The sequence below is a fragment of the Aspergillus viridinutans genome, assembly GCF_018404265.1.
Source record: "Aspergillus viridinutans IFM 47045 DNA, scaffold_4, whole genome shotgun sequence".
Taxonomy (NCBI): domain Eukaryota; kingdom Fungi; phylum Ascomycota; class Eurotiomycetes; order Eurotiales; family Aspergillaceae; genus Aspergillus; species Aspergillus viridinutans.
The window spans coordinates 862,339-882,457 of record NW_025091220.1 but is presented as its reverse complement, the minus strand read 5'-3'; the positions used below and the strand labels follow the sequence as shown (position 1 = coordinate 882,457).

The window sequence follows — 20,119 nt, the reverse complement described above, 5'->3', positions numbered from 1 at the left end:
GCATTCACCCTAGCCAGTAAACAGCCTCAGCCCAGTTCAACGGAACATTATCAGGCATCATGGGCAGAATCTGTGGGTCATACCACGGATGTGGGTCGAATGAGCATGCCAATGTCGAATATGTGTCACAACATACTTCATAGAATAATAATGGCTTTTAAGGGGAAACAATCTCTCGAGCTCCTCCTATCCTGGTGCTGGGCAACGAGTGGAATGATGGACACTCAGCAGGAATGGGCAAATGTGATCCTGGTAAATAGGCGCGAACAAATCCTCGTACCCTCATCTCACTGGTGGAACTGAGATGAGATTGTTTTAGTTCAATTGTTAGCTTGTCTAGAGCCTGGCCTAGGGTCCCTGACCCTTAAGGATTGCAGGCCAGGCTCCCAGCAATTATTGGCCACCGAGCTGACTCGTATCCTTTCTAAAAGGAGCCCCACAACTTTGTCACTATTTTTCTGCATCAGGAACGCTGTTATTTTGGACAAAATCTACAGATAGAAAGAACAGCATGGTCATTGTGATCAGTGGGATAGACTAATCAGCACATAGGACTAAGAATCAACGGCGCCGCACTGAACTGTAATGTGGATGCAGTATCACCATGACCCACTCTCTCGTGGGGGATAGGGAACACGCAAGAAACTGATTCTACTAATAGATACTGTGTACTTCGTAGATAATGGTTCACAGTCGGATGTTGCAATGGTTCAGCTTTTCAGGTGTACAGACGATGGAGCAGTACGGGAGGTTGCTGTATGCATCAAAAGGCCGAGTGTCAGAAGCCCACGTTGAAGACATCCGGAGAAACGATGATCATGAAGAACGTGTCGATTTTCAACGTTTACTCCGTACTCCGTACAATCTTCCGACATACAGACCAGTACTCCATACACCGTATGTACACTCCTTTTCCACGACGAGTCAACACCTCAGCATAATCCTGACTCCTGTAGATACTCCTAGATACCTAGTCTCAGTATCTCCTACTTCACCAAACCTCCGGATATTACCCGATTTGCCCCCGTGCAAATGGATCCAGCTTGATCCTTCGATGACTGGGTAACGACAAACAAGTGCCTAGGTGTGTCTAAAACTGCATGTTGTAGAATTGAAATGAGACATACGCCACAAGGCTGTAAGACTAACAAAAATAGGTACACTTTAAGCGACCTTGAGCGAGACAGGCAGAGCTCAAAAACAATCAAAAAAGGGGACTACCTGATTATTAGCCCTGGATTCTAGCCAATAGTTTATGGGAAACGGGCCTCCACCTGACCATGTTAGCATTCTACGTTGTATGGAGGATAAACAAACGGAAGATTCCACGAGCTGGGAGCTTGCGTCCATGACCTGAATTTAGAGCTTGATTGTCAACACTGGTAGATATGGACAACTCATTTGATAAAATGACAACAGTTCATTCCGGCCGATCTGACGATGATCATTTCGATGAAGTCATCCCATGTTCGTCCCTGGACGATTTCCCGGTCGCTCCTTTCTTGTTCCTGACATGGCCGGTGGAGCATCTGGAGTCCAGCGCCACTAGAAGTCTGGAAATCGCGCGTGACGAGCTGATCTGAGGCGGAGCAGTGTGTAAATCCACTGTACCAGCCATTATTGGCCCATTACAGTTGAGCTGAAAAGGGCGGGGCGTGTTCAAGGTACTACAAAACAAGGCTCAAATAAACCTTGCAACTCGTCTTACCTGCAAATGAAGAACCTTTTTCCTACGACTGTACCACCTGGATAGCCAGGTCGCCTCCAGTCATGCTGTCTGCTGGCCATGTGTCTTGCAAAAAGCAAATAATTCCCAGTTGGCGCCCGTCCTAGCGCAGGATGTCAGCGTGTTCCTTTCATCCTGAGCTCGCCCCTTAGAATAGAACGTGCTTCATTGGCCCAATCCTGGGGCGGAGATGACCGATGGGGGCCTGAACTACATGCCTACACGGAGCACAGCAGACTGCATTCTGTCTGCATCTCACCTGCTTAAAAATGATGCATCTAAAAGTGATACACAACCGTTAGATGCATAGGTAGAAATCTGCCAATCATGCCCTGTGCATTGTGTCTTTAAAAGGTTTACTCCTTACACTGTTCAACCCACGATTCCATTGATAGAGGGCTGCTACGGAGGTTCAAAGGACTGGATCTGGATCCTCGACGACTAAAAGAAAGTTGTCCTGTTGCAAAGTTGTGTCAGAAATCGAGATGATCCAGGCTCCAGCCCTGTCTGCTGTATCCCCGTGATTATGCCGTCGTACTTTTTTGAACAGGTCAACTTGAGGCCTGTCTTGACGCGAAACAAGGAATCTACCCAATCCAGCTTTGCTTGGACACTAAAATAGAGTGGAATCAAAGTACGATTCAGTATCGCGGACTGCGTAAGACGCTAGAACTTGGGAGTCACTACCGGATATACAGGGCTAGCTAGCAAGGGAAATGTCTCTGATCACCCATGAAGTCGGAATACCCCGGGGCTTACGACACTCTCTCCACGACCGAAATGCAAGAATCAATCATTGCGCCCAAGTGACTGTCTTGGTCTGCAACCACTCGTCATAGGCCGCGGTGCCGCCTCCGAAGCGACCAAATCCACTGCTCTTCCATCCACCATGGGGTAGGGTGGGCTCGTCATGGACAGTCAGGGAGTTGATATGGACGGCACTAAATGGTGTCAGCGATCATTAATACTGTGTTTCTTGGAAAGCCTCCAGAGCTAACTGCAAAAGCTAATACTTCAAGGAAGGAATGACTTACCCAGCCTCGATTTGCTTGGCCACACGAAGACCTCGGAACAAGTTGTCGGTGAAGACTGCCGATGTAAGGCCATATTCGGTATCGTTGGCCAGCGCAATAGCGTCTTCCTCGGTATCCACCACAATCAGAGATACTGTCGGCCCGAATGATTCTGTGGAGTAGAGGTCCATATCCTTGGTGACGTTGTCTACAATCACGGGCCGTAGGCTGTGATCGGATGACTCCGTGGCGTTTGCATCGCCGAAGAGGACGCTGGCGCCCTTGGAGAGCGCATCAGCAACGAGCGCCTTGTTCTTCTTGACAGCTGCCGAGGCTACTAGCACCGGCGCTGGTGCAGCTTTACCGAAGAGCTTCTCAGCATTCTCAGCCAGCAGCTGACGGAATTTGTCTGCGATCGCGCGCTGTACGACAATGCGCTCCGTGGACATACAGATCTCACCGGACTAGTTCAGAAGTCAGCTTTCTGAACCCATCCGAGGGCGTCAGCGAACCAATACTTACATGCATGAAAGATCCAAGAGCGCAGCAGAATGCAGCCTTCTCCAGGTTTGCGTCGTCCAAAACAATAGCCGACGCCTTGCCTCCCAACTCGAGGAGAACTGGCTTGGTATACTTTCCAGCGGTCGCAGCGATGATAGAACCAACTTGAGTGCTTCCGGTGAAGTTCACCTTGCGCACGGCGGGATGAGCGATTAGAGCAGTGGTCACCTCAGCCGCATCAGCACTTCTGTGGCACAGGACATTCAAGCATCCGGCGGGAAGACCAGCTTCCCGGAAAATGTCGCCAATTGCCCAGAAGCATTTGGGAGACAGCTCTGAGCCTTTGAGGATTGTGGTGTTAGCGGCAGCTAGAGGAAGTGCAACAGCACGAACTCCAAGAATGAACGGAGCATTCCTGGCAAAAGGTCAAAACGTCAATATCCATACAAAGGCGAAGTCGGAAATGCAGACTCGAACTAGGGCATCTTACCAGGGTGCAATTCCCAAGATTACCCCATACGGCTCCTTGAATACCATTGCGCACTCACCGTCCTGAGTGACGGAGGGTACCGAGCCCTCAATCGACGGAATTCTGGCGGCAAAGTCCTTGAGAAATCCAGCTCCCAACAGACACGTCTTCTCCGCGAACATCCTCCCGGCTCCCGTCTCTTCCATCTGATATTTAATCAACTCTTCGCTTCTAGCGATCATGATATCGGCGGCTTTCATAAGGACGTCTCGACGGTCGTATGGCTTCATCCTGCTCCACGCAGGGAAAGCAGCCTTCGCGGCTGCTACGGCACGGTTGGCATCGTCGACTGAGGCGCCGGCGCATTGATGCAGCACTTCACCAGTAGCGGGTGCATGGATATCGAAAACATTGTCCGTCACGACGGACTCGTTATTGATGATGAGGGGAATGACGGCGGAATCGCTTTTAGCACCGTTCACGGTCATATTGATGGTTTTCTTGGAAAGGGTATCGAACGCTGAAATGAGAACGAGAGAGAAATACAAGAGATTATCGAGGAGTATGTACAAGGAAAAAAGGAAGGACTCGATGAGGAAGAAAAAGGGAGCGCGTTGCGGAAGCTTGCCCTCTTGGACACGGAAGCGTCTGTCGGGAATAGTACCTCATGGAGGCGAATTTCTCCAACAGGGGTAGCAGGTTGCTCCAATGGGAGGGACGAAAGCAGAAAGCTCGAGGTCGGTCCGGGAGTGAGGTGGGGGACAGAAACTGACACCGTTCGTCCGTAATTCCATTAGGACTTTAGACTAGGCAGTGTGATGATGATCATGTTGGAATCGGGAAGCCTCTAGCCGAGGGATATCTAATAGTTCAATTTTCTATATGTCATGCACCCCGCGGAGTTTAGCTGAGGGAGAGTAACGAGCTTGACAGCACTACACTGAAAGGAAGCTTTGAACTATTATTCCTATTGCCATAGATACACGCCAGCCCACCCTTAAAACCCACTGAAAATATATACATATATGTACCTCTCAGATGTGTGCGGAGTCCAAGGTGCTAGAGAGGTACTAGTACAAGGGCGGTACCTCAGGTGGTGACGCACATGCTCCTATCTGATTGGCGAGGACGATGCGCGGCCATTATTACCTATTGTAGAGACAGCCGACACAATTGCCTTGAAAATTTGCCGGACCTGCATCAGTGAATATTATTAAGTAGTGTTGCGCATGCATTACCGTAGAGAGGAATCACAAGAAATTCTCACTCGTAATCTCCGTGTGTTCTCACATCAAATATAGTCATGGCGCTTATTAGTCTTACTTAGTTGGCCAAAACAACCCAAATCTAACCTAATCTATGTACAGTAAGTTAGTAAGTATGGAATATGGATAGACCTGGCGACTTTTAGTTTTGATACGCATCGCAGTGTCGCACTCACTGAGACAGCTTGACTCTCAGGGAACCAGCCAGAGTAGTCAGGAATTGAAGGGAGCTTGTTCGGAGTACTTGAAAAATTATGATGATTAACTAGAGAAGTATAGGACCACTGGTTATCTGTTATTAACAGAAGCGGAGTGCCGCCTTTCCAGGCGGATATCACAAGCGTATATCACAAAATGAATAAAGCCCAAACACCATGCATGCAACAAATATCATATATGAACCCCCACCACGCCGTCTATGCGTTTTTATATTATATTTAGAAGCGCAAATGCAAAAACGAGCATAAGCATCAGCTCGTCATCACCGGCCAGCCCAGATCTTCGTCTCGGACGACGGCCTCGCCATATCCGAAAAGGGGCACGCGGATGTCGCTGACGGGGCCACGCTGCTCGCGATACTGGAGCGGTCGTCATCGCTGGAGCTCGCCGATGCGCTGCTGTCGCCGAGGATCTTCTTCTCGCCGATGTAGCCTTCCTTGTCGTCGAGGATGATCTCGGACATCTCGTCGGCGTACTCCTCTCCGTCGCGGAGACGCCATTTGGCGAAGAGGTCGTTCTGGATCCAGATGATCTTGCCGATGGCGCGGACGAGAGCAACTTTGCGTTGAAGAGATAGCTTGGGGTGGGACATGAGGGCTTCGGTGAAGACGTCCTGGATGAACCCGAGCATGACGCCGATGTGGATGTATTCGATGTTGAGGGGAAGTCGTCGTTCTTGCCCGGAGTGCATCACTCTAGCTGTGGGTTAGTGGTTGTTCTTTTGGTAGAGAGAGATGTATGGAAAAGTGAAGGGACTCACCCAACTTTGTTAAGATACCGCCAGAACTCCATCTCAGTCGGATCGGAACAGAGCTTGGTCAGGTACCACCGCAGGAACATCTTCCGTCGTTGGATCTGCGGGCTGTTCTCGGTGTACCAGTCATCGACGTGTGTGGTCTCATCGGCGGTATCTCTTGTGATGAAGGCGCGAGCGGTGATGTCTTGTTCCAGGAGCTTTTTGTAGACGATGTTGACGATGGCAGGGATCAGAGCCTTGATGTACTTGGAGCCTGTGGTTAAAGCCTCGATATCACCTGTGCACTCGTTAGCTTGGATCATGCGAACTGTGCTTTGGCAAGAGGAGACGGCATACCGGAATTGAAGTCGAGAAAGTCTTTGAGGTAGTTGATGCGAGCTTCGAGTCTGGTATACAAGGCCTTTCGGCTCACGTGCTTAACAGGACGGCCACCGTCAAGGAGAGCCTCCATCTTTCTCCTTCCTTCAGACGCCTGCATGGTTGCTGTATGTGATGGTGTTGCTGTTGGTTCTCCCCGGAGATGGTGACAACTGTGACTAGAGGTCAATCACGAACCACTATGGTCACAGGCCTGGTCAAGATAATAGGAAGCTAGTTTATGTAGCTCGCTCCGTAGTAGAAGATGGATAGATCTGGAACGAGAATTAAAGAATGAATCGACCAGTAGATATGAGATACTGGTCCCTCTTTATACGAGAGTCCGAGGACAAATCACCTCGAGACAGAAGGAAAAACTTATATTCCTCATGCAAGAATATCATGGCTGGAGCCATGATCCCGTTTTTTTGACTGTGATCCTCCTTGGTCCGAGAGCACTCCACACGGGCATCGGAAACCGTTCTGAAATTGATCACATCATTTCAGCAGAAGAGCATTTTGGAAAACAGGCTAGGACGGGAAACAGCTCAGAGAAATAGAATGGACCTATCATCAGGCTAGAGATTGATAGAATCCCCTTGGTTCGTTCTGCCTTGGAGCGGACGCTTGGGCGGTTGCCGGAAGTGGGTTCGTAGTGGTATGATCATTCATTAGCAAAAATGGATCTAGAGAATACCTAGACATCATAGTACTATCTATCTGAGCTTAAGACATGAAACACGTGGTACCGTGGGGCATTTATTACAGTGATTATGATTTCAGACGAGCTGAATGGCTGTTGTAACTGCGTACACTGCAGTTAAATGACCTCCTATCAGCTCAGGATACCTACCATATGAATACAAAGAATATCCTGCATGGAATTCTATAGACACCGCTATACGGATAGATCACTGTGACTTCCTGGAGACACCATTGAGAATTCCTCTGAGGTCATATCCTAGACCTAATCCCAAAAATGCAGGCTTACCTCTACCTCTTCGGAAACTCGAACCATCATTAAGAGCACAGTCAACTGACCCGTTGAATTCCGAGCCGGCATGCATGCATGCCTCGATTCGGAGCCGAATGGCCGAGTTTACAGCTGCATACACCTGCAGTATTACCTAGCAATATCAGTGTCATTTCCATCCAGGATGTGCTTCCTCAGAGCTACGTTGGGCAGCGTTCCTACGTTCAGATACATCGACACTACTTGCGTGCTATGGTTCAAATCTGTCGATCAAACGGGTAATCGTCCTCTATCTCGTCCGTAGTCCTGTGGAAATCTCGATAAGACCATCGTCATATAGATAGCCACTATGACATGGAGGATATCTACCTAAGGAGAATAGGCGCATCCGAGCATCTCAAACTCGCACTTATGACTCAAATCCAGCAGTATCCAATACAATGTCCATACGCAAATGGCAAAAACAAACGATATTGCAGATAATGGCGCACTGCTTGAAAGGTGAAGAATTAGATGTCGTGTGATCCCTTACTGAGGGAAAAAATTTCGTCGCATTATGGAGAGAGCCCCGTATTGATGCGCTCCATTCCCAAAAACGGCACCCCGTAGTGGGCGGCTAGCCTATACTTAGCAATAACATCGGAGCGAGTATGGCATGATGTCGATGGGCCGAGTCTTACCTGTCAGATACTTAGATTAATGTACTACGGTAGTGACGGGAATGGCGTCGATGATGGCATATGACCGGCTAATTAAGAAGAGGACGTCATTTGACTTTGACTTGAACGGGTCTTGTCACTTGGCAAAAGTAAGAATCGACATGTCAATTGATATAGTTTATGTTCCGGGATGTCAGAAATAAAGTTCTGTCAAAAGTTGACAGCTATGGTTCCGAACTTCCGCCAACTGGATGTAACTTTCCTGCAACTTTGGTATTCTTCCGCTGTATCCATAGTGTCAATCAGAGACCCTGGGCAGTGGAACGATCATTGCATGCATGTGGCTCTCATTCCATGTGCCTCGGAGCTTACAGCTTATCAGCCACGAATATGATGCAACCAATATGTTAGGTACAGAGAACAATAATAATAGTTAAAATAATAATACAGCAGCCGAAATTCAATCGGATATACAAGAAATCTCTTTACGGTACCTGACAAATCCACCATATCAAAATAGAAACATACTCTGATGATTTGTTCGCTGGCTGCTATATCACATATCTAGTCTACTGTCTGCAGCACATGAAGAACCAGATATCACCAGCAAGGGAATTTTCAGTTTAGAGAACTTCAACAAACTGCATTAATAAGATAGGTCCTAACGATGGGAGGGACTATCCAAAACATTAAGAATGTTTCTTGGAGTTTAGGCACATTGATTCGGAAACTTCCTGTCCGTCAGAGGGCTGGGGAAGACCCCGTTGGCGAGCAAGTCCTGCATATCCCATCCGGGCGCCCCCTCAGTCTTCCAAGACCAGAACAGCCAGCCATTATTTCCTTCGTAGGCATCGAGCTGGGCCTCGATGAATCGTCGAGTATCAGTCCTCTCCTGGTCGGAAAGGTCTGCCACCGAGCCCTGAGACTGGACTCCGCAATCGCCATACTTCGGGTTGTTGGCATACTCTCCTTGATAGCGCGTGGGAACACCTTTGCCATTTAGGTACTTCGTGCAGTCAGTGACAGCGCCTGTCCATTCTCCGACAACAACTGGCTTATCCGACCCTTGGATTTGCTTGCCAAAGTCGCATGCAGATTTCACGTGGCCATTGATATCCAGGCTGATCAGGTGGTTATCGAACATCTCATAGTGGTGGGTATCCATGACCACATCCTCACCCGTCTTGAATCCGTTCCAGGATGCCGTCGACAGAAAGCCATCGCTCAAGAAAACGGAAGTGTCTGGATTAATTTGGCGCACAACATCCACAATCTGGTTGTAGTAATCTCTCAACCCAGCCTCACTGACTCCGCCTGGGACGTTGGGTTCGTTAAGAGCTTCAATGGCCGCAACCACGTCGCTTTCTGGCAAATAACGCTCAGCCAGAGCTCGGAAGGCGTCCACGGTTTGCGTAACGGTATTGCCCTGCTGCCAGGCGATTGGTCCCTTTCTACCGCTGTTGTCAAAGCCATTTTGGGATCCCGGTGCTGTTTCGGATGTCAGGTTAGCTTCGCATGAGACTTGCCGCAGCAACTCTTCGCCACTTACCACCATGAAGATCAATCACAACCTTCAGGCCGGCATCCCTGGCCCAGGAGATTGCATTGTCGAGATATTCCAGCTGACCGTCCACGTACGGCTCGCCGGGAAGAGAACTCACAGCCCAGTACCCGATGGGGATACGGACGTGATTCATACCAGCTCGAGCAATCTGATGGAAGTCATCCTGAGTGATGAACGTCGACCAATGTTGAGATAGAACAGCCTTGGCTTGATCCTGTCCCAGAGTAGCGGTCAACGTCCACTCGTCAACAGCAGCGTCTCCAGCGTTATCAAAGATCGAAGGCGTGATCCATGGCTCAAGGACTAGCCAGCCACCAATGTTGACACCGCGGACGATGCCGTTGGAGCCGTATGTGGAAGCTCTTGATACAATGCGCCTAGACTTTACAGTCAGCAAATCTTGTCGGGCGTTTGTAATGAAGTCTCACGATTTAGAAGGCACAGCCTCGACCAGGCCAACGACGACGAGGAATAGCGCCACGAGCGCCTTCTGCGAGAATTTGAATATCATTTTCTTGAAAGGAACAATTCTTCACCGTAATAAGTAGGAGGCTGGGAAAGAGAATGGAAGTTGACGAAAAGATGTGCTCGAGGAATGGAAACGCCCTGCTTTAAGTAAACCTTTGCTGAAAGCACTGGTTGTCTGTCGACCGCATGCAGATTGGAGTCACAGCTTCCAATAAAACTGATCTTTCTCACCAGAAGCGTGCAGTTTGTGTAACAGCGACATTCAGTAATGCTGGCCGCAAATTGCATGAATCTGGTGCTGCTTGAGTGCCCGATGGTTGGTGTTGAAAGCGAATAGCCGGAAACGGAATGCGTTCAAAAACAAGAGCGCCGGTATAACAATAATGATGAGTAATGGCTTTACAACTGGAGGAGAGACAAAGACTTTGTCCCTATCTTGAACTGCCAAGGTTCTGGACTTGCTACGTACGAGCCTGTAGCACTGGTGGGTAGAACCCCACAAGCGAAGCCTTCCGGATTAGGCCATAAGCGATGCTCAGAAAGTGGGACAAAGTATTCTCAGACAAAGGGAGCGTGTGTTATGTGAAGAGAGGATAAACTGAACAAGGCAGTGGAATTCAGCGGAGTGATTTGTATGTTTGTTCTGAATCAGTGGCCAGTCTGGGGTTCATGAATGTGGGCAGGAGCATCCTCGAAGTGAGCTCAATGCAGAAGCTATTCTGCACATCAGACACTACAGTTATCCTCTTCAAGACAACTCGGCAAATACGGAAAATTCATCATTAGCTGGAGCAATTGAAAAACCAACTAGCTGCACTCGAGCCTCAAGGAAAGAGGGCTCATATCGGCGTGATGTTGCCAAACATCTTTCGAGGCCTTCATGGCGTCTGGCTTACATCAGCGTAGGTTTTGGCTCGCAAATTTCTGCATCCGGAGACGTCGCAGAAACCTTAGATAAAGTTGTTTGATATGCTCATTGAAGGACAAGATTGACTGTTGTCAAGAATGTTGTTGGACGGATTCAGATAAGCACGTGGTGGAGTATGCATGTATTGAGATTACCATCAGACAAGCTTTCTGGCACTCAAATTAGGGCACCTTGCAGTAATGTCACGTATTGAACTATCCACCAGGCCAGCAAAATCTCCGCCATGCAATTAGGATACATGAATGGTCCGGAGTCCGGACCTACCTTATGCTTCAGTGACTGATAAATGAGCGAATGTACGGAGTAGACCAATGAAATAAGTTTCTTCCTTCTTTGCCCTCTTTCCTAATTTGGGCTTTGCCGTCGGCCTCAGCAACTGACAACACGGAACGACAACAACGGACTGAAAGAATCGAAAGGGTGAAATTTTCGCACTGTACCGAAGATACGGCTGAGCAATCTTGGTGGCTCAATGCCGACAACTTTCGAGATATCTGGTAGGGGCATTGGGAAGCTGCAGCGAATCTTGATCGGTATTGCAGATAAAACATCGACGCGTGATTCTTTAGTGCTCTCCCGGTGGGAATCTAGTTTGTTTTCATCATGGTTGAGTCCGCTGTGCTCGCCAGAGGAGCGTCTGTCTAAGCATTCAATCAAGGAGAAGTCGTTTGTTGTATATTGTCTTCGTCACTTATGTCTCCTTGCCCCTCAGATCGATCACTATGTGCAATAGAATCTTGGTATCATCTCATCAATCATATTCATCTATAGGGGTATTCTGAACTATGTGACAAGAATGTCCGAAGAAACCACTAAAACAGTCCCAAAGCCGCAAATGCAGCCACCACTTCACGATCTACATTGAGGAGCCACTCTTCCTGGAACCGCTGCTCGCCACCGCACCCCATGATGAGAGAATGCAAGCGCTGGCGCACAAAGTCCCGGATGTTGATTTTATGGATCACATCTGAGCTTTCCCAATGCCGTCGGCGTTCGTTCTCTGGCGGCTCAGGCCCATCGTACTTGGCGTTCGGCGCGTTGTTCCAGTAGATGAGATAATCGCCGCTGCGGGGGTCGTTGGGATCACCCTCGGTACCTTCCGCAAGTTCCGTGACGATATCCGTCCAAATGTTCATGTATGATTGCAGGTGGTTGAGAATGTAGGTGGGTGGCTGAGTATCGGGGCCGTTCAATGCGAGAAGTTGCGTCAGAGCGAGCGCATGCAGTTTCTTCTGAGTCACGCTGCCAATATTGTCGTAATGCAGGAACCATTCCGTGAGAAGCCAGGAGAGAACCTGTTCTTCGGGGGTCTGTGTGGCGGCGGAGACGGCGGAGACAAGGATCTTAGGATATGCCAGGGCTAAACGAGCCAGGACAGAATAGTAATCCGTCTCCACGACACCGTAGACCGACGTTGGTTTCCGGCGTGGGCCGGTCGTCTGACTAGCTTCATAGGCGGAATGGAGACCTTCCAGGAGAGATTGCAGGAATGAGCTGTCAATGAGGGAGCGCGTGATGATATTGTATGTGTTTTCGCTTCCTCCGTCAACCGCTTCAGCGCCGCGGATCATGAGCTCAACGAGGCGAGGGACAACGCCAATGCGTTGCCGGGTGGTAGATTGTAGGAGGGTCTCGAATGAGACGAGAAGGGGAAGTCGGATTCGGTCACTAAGAACCTCCTGGGGGGCGAGATAGATATAGGACTCTGCGATTTGGAGGGCCTGTGGGACACTGTCCGTGGCGGCTTCGAATATAGGATACAACGCAGGGATGAGCGCAAGAAGCTCGGGAGACGCCGGTGCAGGTGTTTGGGTGAGGATAGCAGACCAGAGCTCTAGGGCCTCATCAAGGAGATATACCAGGGTCTCCTATTCTTGGGTTAGTTGCTTGAGGTCAAGGACCAGAAACGAGGACGTACAGAGCCTGGTTCTACCGAACTGCTGATCAAGGGCAAGACAAGAGAGTGATACTTGATCGAGTCCTGCCTCAAAGAATGTATAAGGGACGAAATCAATGTTAGAATGGCCTGTTTCATGAGATGCTCCTCGCCGGATTGCTCCCACAATGGAGGCAGTAGAGCTAATATCTGGTCCGAGAATGGCGCAATCTGAACGAGCGTTAGCAGACTCGTTGAGCCCAGTTGGTGAAGGGGTACATACATGATGCTCCATTTTTACTACCAAGACACGAACGCTTTCCAAAAGTCCCATCTTAGTTTCAGGAAGTTCGACCTCCTGAATTAGAGACATCAAATCCTGGAGAATGGACTGAGCATAGGGCATGAACCCGGCAGGGGAGAATTCGAATGGATCCAACACGTTCTTGAGCTGTCTACCAGCCGTGATGCGGACAACCAGGTCGTTCAAGGGATCCTGTTTGCTTAAAAGGTGCTGGAAGATCTGGTAGATGGCATTCCTGTTGAGTTCATCCGGCTTTACTGGTACCCATTGCCCAAGGACGATGGCAATTCGTCTCCTAAGGACATTGTAACCCTGGTCCTGAATTTGAACTTCTTGGACAAGCGTTGTCTCCAGAAAACTATTGAAGTCCAATTGCTGCTCTAAGCTTGCGGAAGCCAGTCCGATGGCAGAGTATAATGAGTCTTTTAGCAGTACGTCACGCTTCTCGGGACCTGGAGGGAAAACGGTCAACAGTGGTCGTAAACGTCCTCCTCGGTGACTCGGACTTACTTGCAAACGAAAAGAAGACATTCAACAGTCGTGGGATCAGTAAGTCTTTGAAGTGGATGACTAGGTCGAGGAACAGCTTCTCAGAGCACGATCGGATGGAGAATTCCCAGGCTTCAGCAATATCCTCCTCCTTCCTTTCCCACTCCTCCGGCTCAGCCTCCCATTCTTGGAAGTCAGCTTTCCGGAAGCGGAAAAATTGAGTAACCAAGAGCTCCATGACACTGACAACGAATTCATGGGTGAAAAGATCCGACTTTATTTGTTCAATAGACCGTTGTTTCTCCTCTTTGTCTTGCGGGGTCTGATATTTGAACGTCTGAGCAGGATTGAACGCCATTTTGGAACAGGCCCTGATCAAGAGAAGGGCTCTGAGCCCCACCTTTTCCATAAGTGTCTTGCCGTCAGAGTCACCATCCTCTCCCAGCTGGCTGTAATTTTCTCCGAGTTTGACAACAAGGGTCCAGTAAGATTGAACAAGGGGAATGCTGTCCGGCAGCAAGGCGAATGATGCGGGCCGTTCCTTTGCCATCTCGACATGAAGTTTCGACAACTTGAGCAGATGTTTCTCTATCGACCTCTGAACTTGCTCCGATAAAGGCACGGAGCCATTGACAAAAGCAAAGAACCGGCTGAAATGGGTATGGGTCAGGAGCCAGAAGTCCTGAGCCTCTTTATCCCGATTGGGGTGCTCGAATCCCGCAATGATCAGACGCCGAAGAACCTTGAGACAAACAAGACTTTGCTCTGCCTCATCAAGTAGTGCCGCCTCATCGACGCCGCCCTGCTCTAGAATCACGGTCCATTTGTTCACCTTCTCCACGTAAATATTGACCAAAAGGTGGAAGATCTCTGGTGCCACTGATTGAAGGTTCGCACGCGTTCTCTGTAGCCGAGCTGTTGACAATTCCTTGATTATTTGCAGTAGTATTGTGAGTGTCCGCGGTAATTGCAACGGGTTGGCGCCGGGCTGCGTTGAAGAGCGAAGATAGGTAATGATTGCTGAGATTCCATCTGGCCTGACAGATATCAGAATACGGACATCCTTGAAGGACAACAGAGAGCACTGACCAGTCTTGTGGAAATTCGTAGCGCATGATCTTGGCAATCATAAAAGCATTGTGAAGGGCAAGCAGAGGTGCAGGTTCGACCACCCCAGCTTGTACCGCCCTCACCTTTATCCTCTCTTTCTCTTCTTTTTTGATGGCACTTTGAGATGTCAGTTGAAGGCTCGACGTATGCGTATCAGTGACCCTAGACCTACTTTGTCGCAGTCTTCCGCCAATACTTATCAATGCCATTCTTCAACTGGATTATGGATAGGTAGCGAACTTCGATGGGCAACGATTGATCTAGGAATACATCCTGAGAGAAAGTGCTTAGTCAATATCCAAGACGGAGAGTATAAAAAAGGTAAGCGCAGGAATTGCACCAGGAAAATACCGACGTACCTGAAGTAGAGTGAAGTAGCTCTCATGCTTTTCCCAGTGTTGCAGTTGCTTGGTCCCTGTTTGCACCTGCTGCTGTGTCGAGCTGGCTGCGAGTGCAAGCGCATGGAGGAGGTTTTGAGGGTTCAGCGGATTGGATTCGCCAGGTAATTCAACTACCTGGGCCATAATTGGCGACAGTGGAGGAAAGCAGCTGTTGACTTCGATTGTAGCAGATCTCAACCAAATCACGGCCAGGATAGGAACTTCAGGCACCTAGTTTGCCATATGTTCAGGACTGGTGGAGTACTTCGATCTACCGCTTCAGAAATGATGCAAAAACGCGCGATGATGAAAAGAAAAACAACTGAAAGAAAGCTAAGAACTCGGAGCGGTCCAACCACGAAGCTGTCTTTGTACAATGTTTCTACTTTCTACTTCCCAGTCCCCGCAAGTCCAAAGCGGGAACCTTGGAGTATCATTCTTCCGTCCCGCTGCAGCCCTAGGTTTTGACCCTCTACGCTAGACCGTATTGGAAAGCTAAATTAGGGCTGAGAGCCTGAGTTCCAGATGAACTATGAAGCCATCCCCAAACGAGCAGACGACCCTTCCGTTGTCGCATGGCCAGTTTCCAGCTGGGAACTGCACAAGTGCCTTGATCGAAAGAAGTGGGCCAGATTACCACTCACTCAAGCAATTGGCGTACTATGAGGACAATAACCGCCAAAAGGAAGCTGAGCGCTCGTCTCGGCAGCGGGTTCTGTGACATCGACATGATGTAGTATGATGCAATGTTGTCCAAGGTCCGTGATGCTGGACGAAATCAGATCCCAGGTATTTTATGCTGGGTTGGACCATTTTCATCGCTAGCAACATCGGCAGCACACGACTACTCTATCTACAATTCAACTCTACACCATCTCGCATACCCTACTACAGAAATCAGCCAGAATGTCCGATTACGACAGCAATCTGAAAATCGCCCACGAGGCAGAGAAAGACCTGAACACCTACCAGGCCAAGCAGGGTCTTGGTCGTAAGAGCGATTCCAGTATGTCCTCTAGCTTTGCAAGACATGCCTACTTAGTCGTGAGGCTAACCTCTATATAGCTGTCGAGTCTGGTGTGAACGAAATGGTCGACAAGAAGTTCGGGGAAACCGGCATCAAGACCGGCAGAGAAGCTGGCGCTTCCAGCAGCGATCGTAAACCAATCCCCGAAGATGAGGGCGGCAGCCGAGATGACCGTGGCAGGTGAGACAAGGACTCTGCTAGAGTGAAATTCCGTTATTTGTTCAATGAACTGACTCGCATTCCGCGGCAGGATCTCACAGGCGAGTGACTTTCAAGCGTCTGGTGGGCCGGAGGATAAGGTGAGGATAGAGTCTCAACGTCGTCCTGGTGACGATGATACTCTGAACCTCCAAGAGATGAAGCGCGAAGGACTTGCTCGGAAGATTCATTGAAGAAAGGACTCGGAACGTCGTCCTGGTGATGATACTCTGAATCTCCAAGATGTGAAGCTCGAAGCACATGTTCGGTAGATTCATCCAATCCTAATAATGCATATGTACAATTATTCATAGGGCACACGTTAAGATATTGCGAAGGTCATACAACGTACCAAATGAACAAAAAATGAGGGTCTGAACTGCTGCCCTACAAGCAAGTCATATGTATTATTATGTTGCCTTGCCTGATATTACGTGGATGGACGTGCCATCCTTCGTGGCTGATTAGGCATTTTGTTTATTCTTCGAGGACTGTATCAAAGCTGTTTCTATCAAACCTCTAACAGAATCTTGAACAATATCCTAGGAACTAAAGAATCGTCGGGACAGAACTGGCGGTTACTATCTGAAAGCCTAAAGCAGGAGATACCATCTTTTATTTTAATCATGTCAAGCTATAATGTACAGATCTTCGTTTCTATGGACAGATTCCCGTGTGCTAGGCCGTTGACCTGCTTGCGTTCTCATTCCAATATTTACCCATATCATGACGTCAGTAGAATCATGTCGTTGGAGATTTAAAGCAGGCTCAGAGCAAGTCCCAAGAGGAGACCAGAGACACCGGCTGCAGGAGCGACAGCAGAAACGGCGGCGTTGGAGCTAGCCGATGGAGAGGAGGAAGAAGAACTATTCTTTGTACCGGTGACATTCTTTTTAGTGGCAGTCACCTTGGTGTTGTAGTCACTCGCAGTGTCATAGGGGAAGGGGCTCGTGTAGTTGTATGTTGGCTTTGTGTTGGCGTAGGTCTCCTTGACAATGTCCAGAATGCCATGGCCAGCAGAGCAGTTGCCAGTGGTCAAGGCATTCGGCCAGACAGGGGAGTATTTCGAGTATTCGCCCGCTGACATGGGACCGGGGTAGGTCTCGTTGAGACGGAGATTGGTTGTGTCAACGTCGTAGTTGACATATCCCGTCTTGTTTGCCACGATCTCAAGGATGTTCGCGCCGCAATCCCATCTTCCCAAAGAAGGAAGGCCCCAGTTCGCGGACACGGAAGCAATGACTGAGTAGTGGGTATAGAAGGTATCATCCTGAGTACCCTTCAGCTCGTCAGGAATGGCACCACCAAGAAGAACACCGAAGACCTTGTTGCTCTTAGGATAAGTGTCATCCTCATCGAAGGTAAGCAAGATCAGGGTGTCATTCATGAAGTATGAGTTGTTGAGCAAGGGAGCGATCCAGCTTCGCTCCCATTTGGCTCCAAAGGTAATGTTGGTGTCATGAGCGTCGTTGGTCATGTTCGGAGTGATAAAAGCCCATTGAGGAAGCTTCTTGTTGGCCAGGTCGTCCTCAAAGCTGGTAAAGTTCTTGATCTGGCGCAAACGAGTGCTGTTCTTGGTGACAGAGTCATACAGGACCAATGGATTATGCTTGCGCACATAGCCATTGGCATAGGTCTCCTGGTTGGAATAGTTGAACCCCTGGAATCCGGGATAAGGTAAGTGCTCCTGATATTCTCCCCAAGCAATGTTCTTGGTGTCCAGGAGATCGGCGATAGTAGAGACATTGGCAGGAATCTGGTTGAAGTTGTCATTGTCCATGCCGAATGTATCACCTCCAGCAGCAGCGCAGTAGTTTGGTTCTGAAGGATGCGTGACTGCAAAGAAATTGGTGCTGCGGGGTAAATTAGTTCCAGGTCGTGAGGGAATGGCGGATATGAGAACTTACAGCAGGATTCCTTGCGAGGCCAGCCATTTCATGTTCGCATCCGCCGCAGCATCCTCGTAGTCCTTCTGAGGTCAGCTCTGAACAGAGATTTTCTAACTGGTGAGGTGATCACATACAATATTTTCAAGCCACACTTGGAAGAAGCGATTGAATGCAACACCCTCAACGTTCGAAACTGGAGAGTAAGGCTTGATGGAAGCTGCTGCAGATTCTATCGCAGAAAGAGAAGGCTCCTTCTCAGTAGCCGTCTGAGCATAGGCCAGCGAGGCAGTGGCAAGCAAAGTTGCGATGGAAGACTTCATCTTGAAGACCTGTTTGCTATGTACGATGAGAAGACCAATGAGGCAATGATCAACAGTGAGAAGATTTCGGAGACTGAGATGATCTGACAGCTTTATATATGTGGGCAAAGCAATCAACAAACTACCACAGCTGTCAGCACGTGTTACGCCAAAAGCCACAATATATACTGGCCAGAAATGACAAGCTACTGAGAAACCAGAAGTAGAAGGTGCCAACGACTAGGTAGGTGTAACCACGCGACCAGGAGAGCTCGTCTGATTCGACAGGCAAAGAGTGTGAATTCAACGATGATGGCTATTCACTGATCATAATAATTATTGATAACAATTCTCTGTTGGCTCTTCCAAAGTGTTCGACATGGGATGATGGGACATGGTTGATTGAAATGGCCAAAAGCCACAGATCAAACTAATGCACAGTCAAGAGACTAAGCGTCAAGACATCGCAAGTGGATCTGGTGATGCCGGGGCCGAAAATGATTTAGTACTTATCATTGGTCAATGGATGGCTGGGGTTAAGGCTTAGCGTGACTTAGCCTGACCATGTTCGGGTGGAGACTTATCTTGGGGCAGAAGCCAGCACGTGCTTGAATTGTTACCCCTCAGAGGATACAGCATCGAACTACAACTTACAAGGTACCTACGAAGTACATAATCTTGGATATCTTGGTGCCTTGGAGAGCAAGCACAGCAGGGGTTTGAAGTCCATTACACTAGATACTCTTTTGAGTCAAGCTCCCATTTGGTGGTAAGGTACTATGGTCTTGTGGCCTTATGGAGCCACTGTTACATCTCGGCGAGGACAATCCGAAAGTATACCTCCGTACTATTGCTTCTCCCAATCTGACTGCTCCGTATCAGCAACTAATAAAGAAGGCAGTGGAAGGAAGTGTATCGAGAGTATACTCCATACTCCGAGCAAGGTATTTCGGAAGTTTCATCCGACTGCTTCCCTACGATATATATCTTGATTCAATCCCTACTGTACGTAGGCTTGTAGTAGATCTATGGTACTGGTTCTTATGATCCTGTGTCAAGACTCATAGGTAGCATCCGGTTACTCGGGATTTCCGCGGCTAGGAGACTCTCTACGTCAATGAGGCATGTAATTCGTGGACGGTGATCGGGTTTACATGCCTTTCGGTCCCGTCTTGAGGAGCACAGAAAATAGAGGTGGCCAACTGAAATTGACCACATTGGGATCTGTGTCCTGAGGAATTGAGAAGAGCAAATACAATCACTGTGTAAGCTCCAGCACTCTCCATGGCTCTTTGGACCATATATCATGGTTAATCTGGCAGGCATCAATCTTCCTATTCCATGCGCGTTGGACGTCCGCATCTGAGGCGGAGAGTCTACAACGTAATAAAAAGTTGATGGCATCTCGACGGAGACGGAGAAGTAGGTGAGAAGGGCAAGTTAAATGCTTCGTCGGAGTGAGATAATCTCGCAATATATTCGTTCCAAAGATACATAAAGTATTGATCCAGGATGGAGCCGAGATCCCCAGCATCCAAAAGAAGAATCATTACACTGCTTCACGTGATAAAGAACATACTTCCCCAACAATAATGTTGGCTCCACGGCGGAGTGTTCAGGTGGCTGTTTGTAATATTGGCAACTGGAA

At 48.8% G+C, this 20,119-nt stretch overlaps 6 protein-coding genes across 6 annotated transcripts; 1 reads left to right on the top strand and 5 right to left on the bottom strand.

The window, feature by feature from the left end:
* Nucleotides 1–2,519: 2,519 nt before the first annotated feature.
* Aspvir_006297 (aldehyde dehydrogenase) lies at nucleotides 2,520–4,197 on the bottom strand (the record flags this gene model as incomplete). The annotated part of the gene is made up of 4 exons (XM_043269499.1): nucleotides 2,520–2,667; nucleotides 2,761–3,203; nucleotides 3,262–3,655; nucleotides 3,731–4,197. 4 exons carry the CDS (start codon nucleotides 4,195–4,197, stop codon nucleotides 2,520–2,522), a joined length of 1,452 nt encoding a protein of 483 aa, XP_043125434.1.
* A 1,258-nt stretch (nucleotides 4,198–5,455) lies between these two features.
* Nucleotides 5,456–6,428, bottom strand: Aspvir_006296 (protoglobin family protein; the record flags this gene model as incomplete). The annotated part of the gene is made up of 3 exons (XM_043269498.1): nucleotides 5,456–5,888; nucleotides 5,954–6,227; nucleotides 6,287–6,428. The coding sequence occupies 3 exons, from the start codon at nucleotides 6,426–6,428 to the stop codon at nucleotides 5,456–5,458; spliced, it is 849 nt and encodes a 282-aa protein (XP_043125433.1).
* Nucleotides 6,429–8,648: 2,220 nt separating this feature from the next.
* exg1 (glucan 1,3-beta-glucosidase) lies at nucleotides 8,649–10,014 on the bottom strand (the record flags this gene model as incomplete). Its single annotated transcript, XM_043269497.1, has 3 exons — nucleotides 8,649–9,427; nucleotides 9,489–9,880; nucleotides 9,932–10,014. 3 exons carry the CDS (start codon nucleotides 10,012–10,014, stop codon nucleotides 8,649–8,651), a joined length of 1,254 nt encoding a protein of 417 aa, XP_043125432.1.
* A 1,697-nt stretch (nucleotides 10,015–11,711) lies between these two features.
* Aspvir_006294 (putative importin 11) lies at nucleotides 11,712–15,202 on the bottom strand (the record flags this gene model as incomplete). The annotated part of the gene is made up of 7 exons (XM_043269496.1): nucleotides 11,712–12,767; nucleotides 12,818–13,006; nucleotides 13,059–13,531; nucleotides 13,590–14,605; nucleotides 14,658–14,795; nucleotides 14,851–14,951; nucleotides 15,038–15,202. The coding sequence occupies 7 exons, from the start codon at nucleotides 15,200–15,202 to the stop codon at nucleotides 11,712–11,714; spliced, it is 3,138 nt and encodes a 1,045-aa protein (XP_043125431.1).
* A 762-nt stretch (nucleotides 15,203–15,964) lies between these two features.
* On the top strand, nucleotides 15,965–16,477 carry Aspvir_006293 (uncharacterized protein; the record flags this gene model as incomplete). Its single annotated transcript, XM_043269495.1, has 3 exons — nucleotides 15,965–16,064; nucleotides 16,124–16,265; nucleotides 16,336–16,477. 3 exons carry the CDS (start codon nucleotides 15,965–15,967, stop codon nucleotides 16,475–16,477), a joined length of 384 nt encoding a protein of 127 aa, XP_043125430.1.
* Nucleotides 16,478–17,040: 563 nt separating this feature from the next.
* On the bottom strand, nucleotides 17,041–18,492 carry Aspvir_006292 (acid phosphatase PHOa; the record flags this gene model as incomplete). Its single annotated transcript, XM_043269494.1, has 3 exons — nucleotides 17,041–18,136; nucleotides 18,191–18,252; nucleotides 18,307–18,492. 3 exons carry the CDS (start codon nucleotides 18,490–18,492, stop codon nucleotides 17,041–17,043), a joined length of 1,344 nt encoding a protein of 447 aa, XP_043125429.1.
* Nucleotides 18,493–20,119: the final 1,627 nt, after the last annotated feature.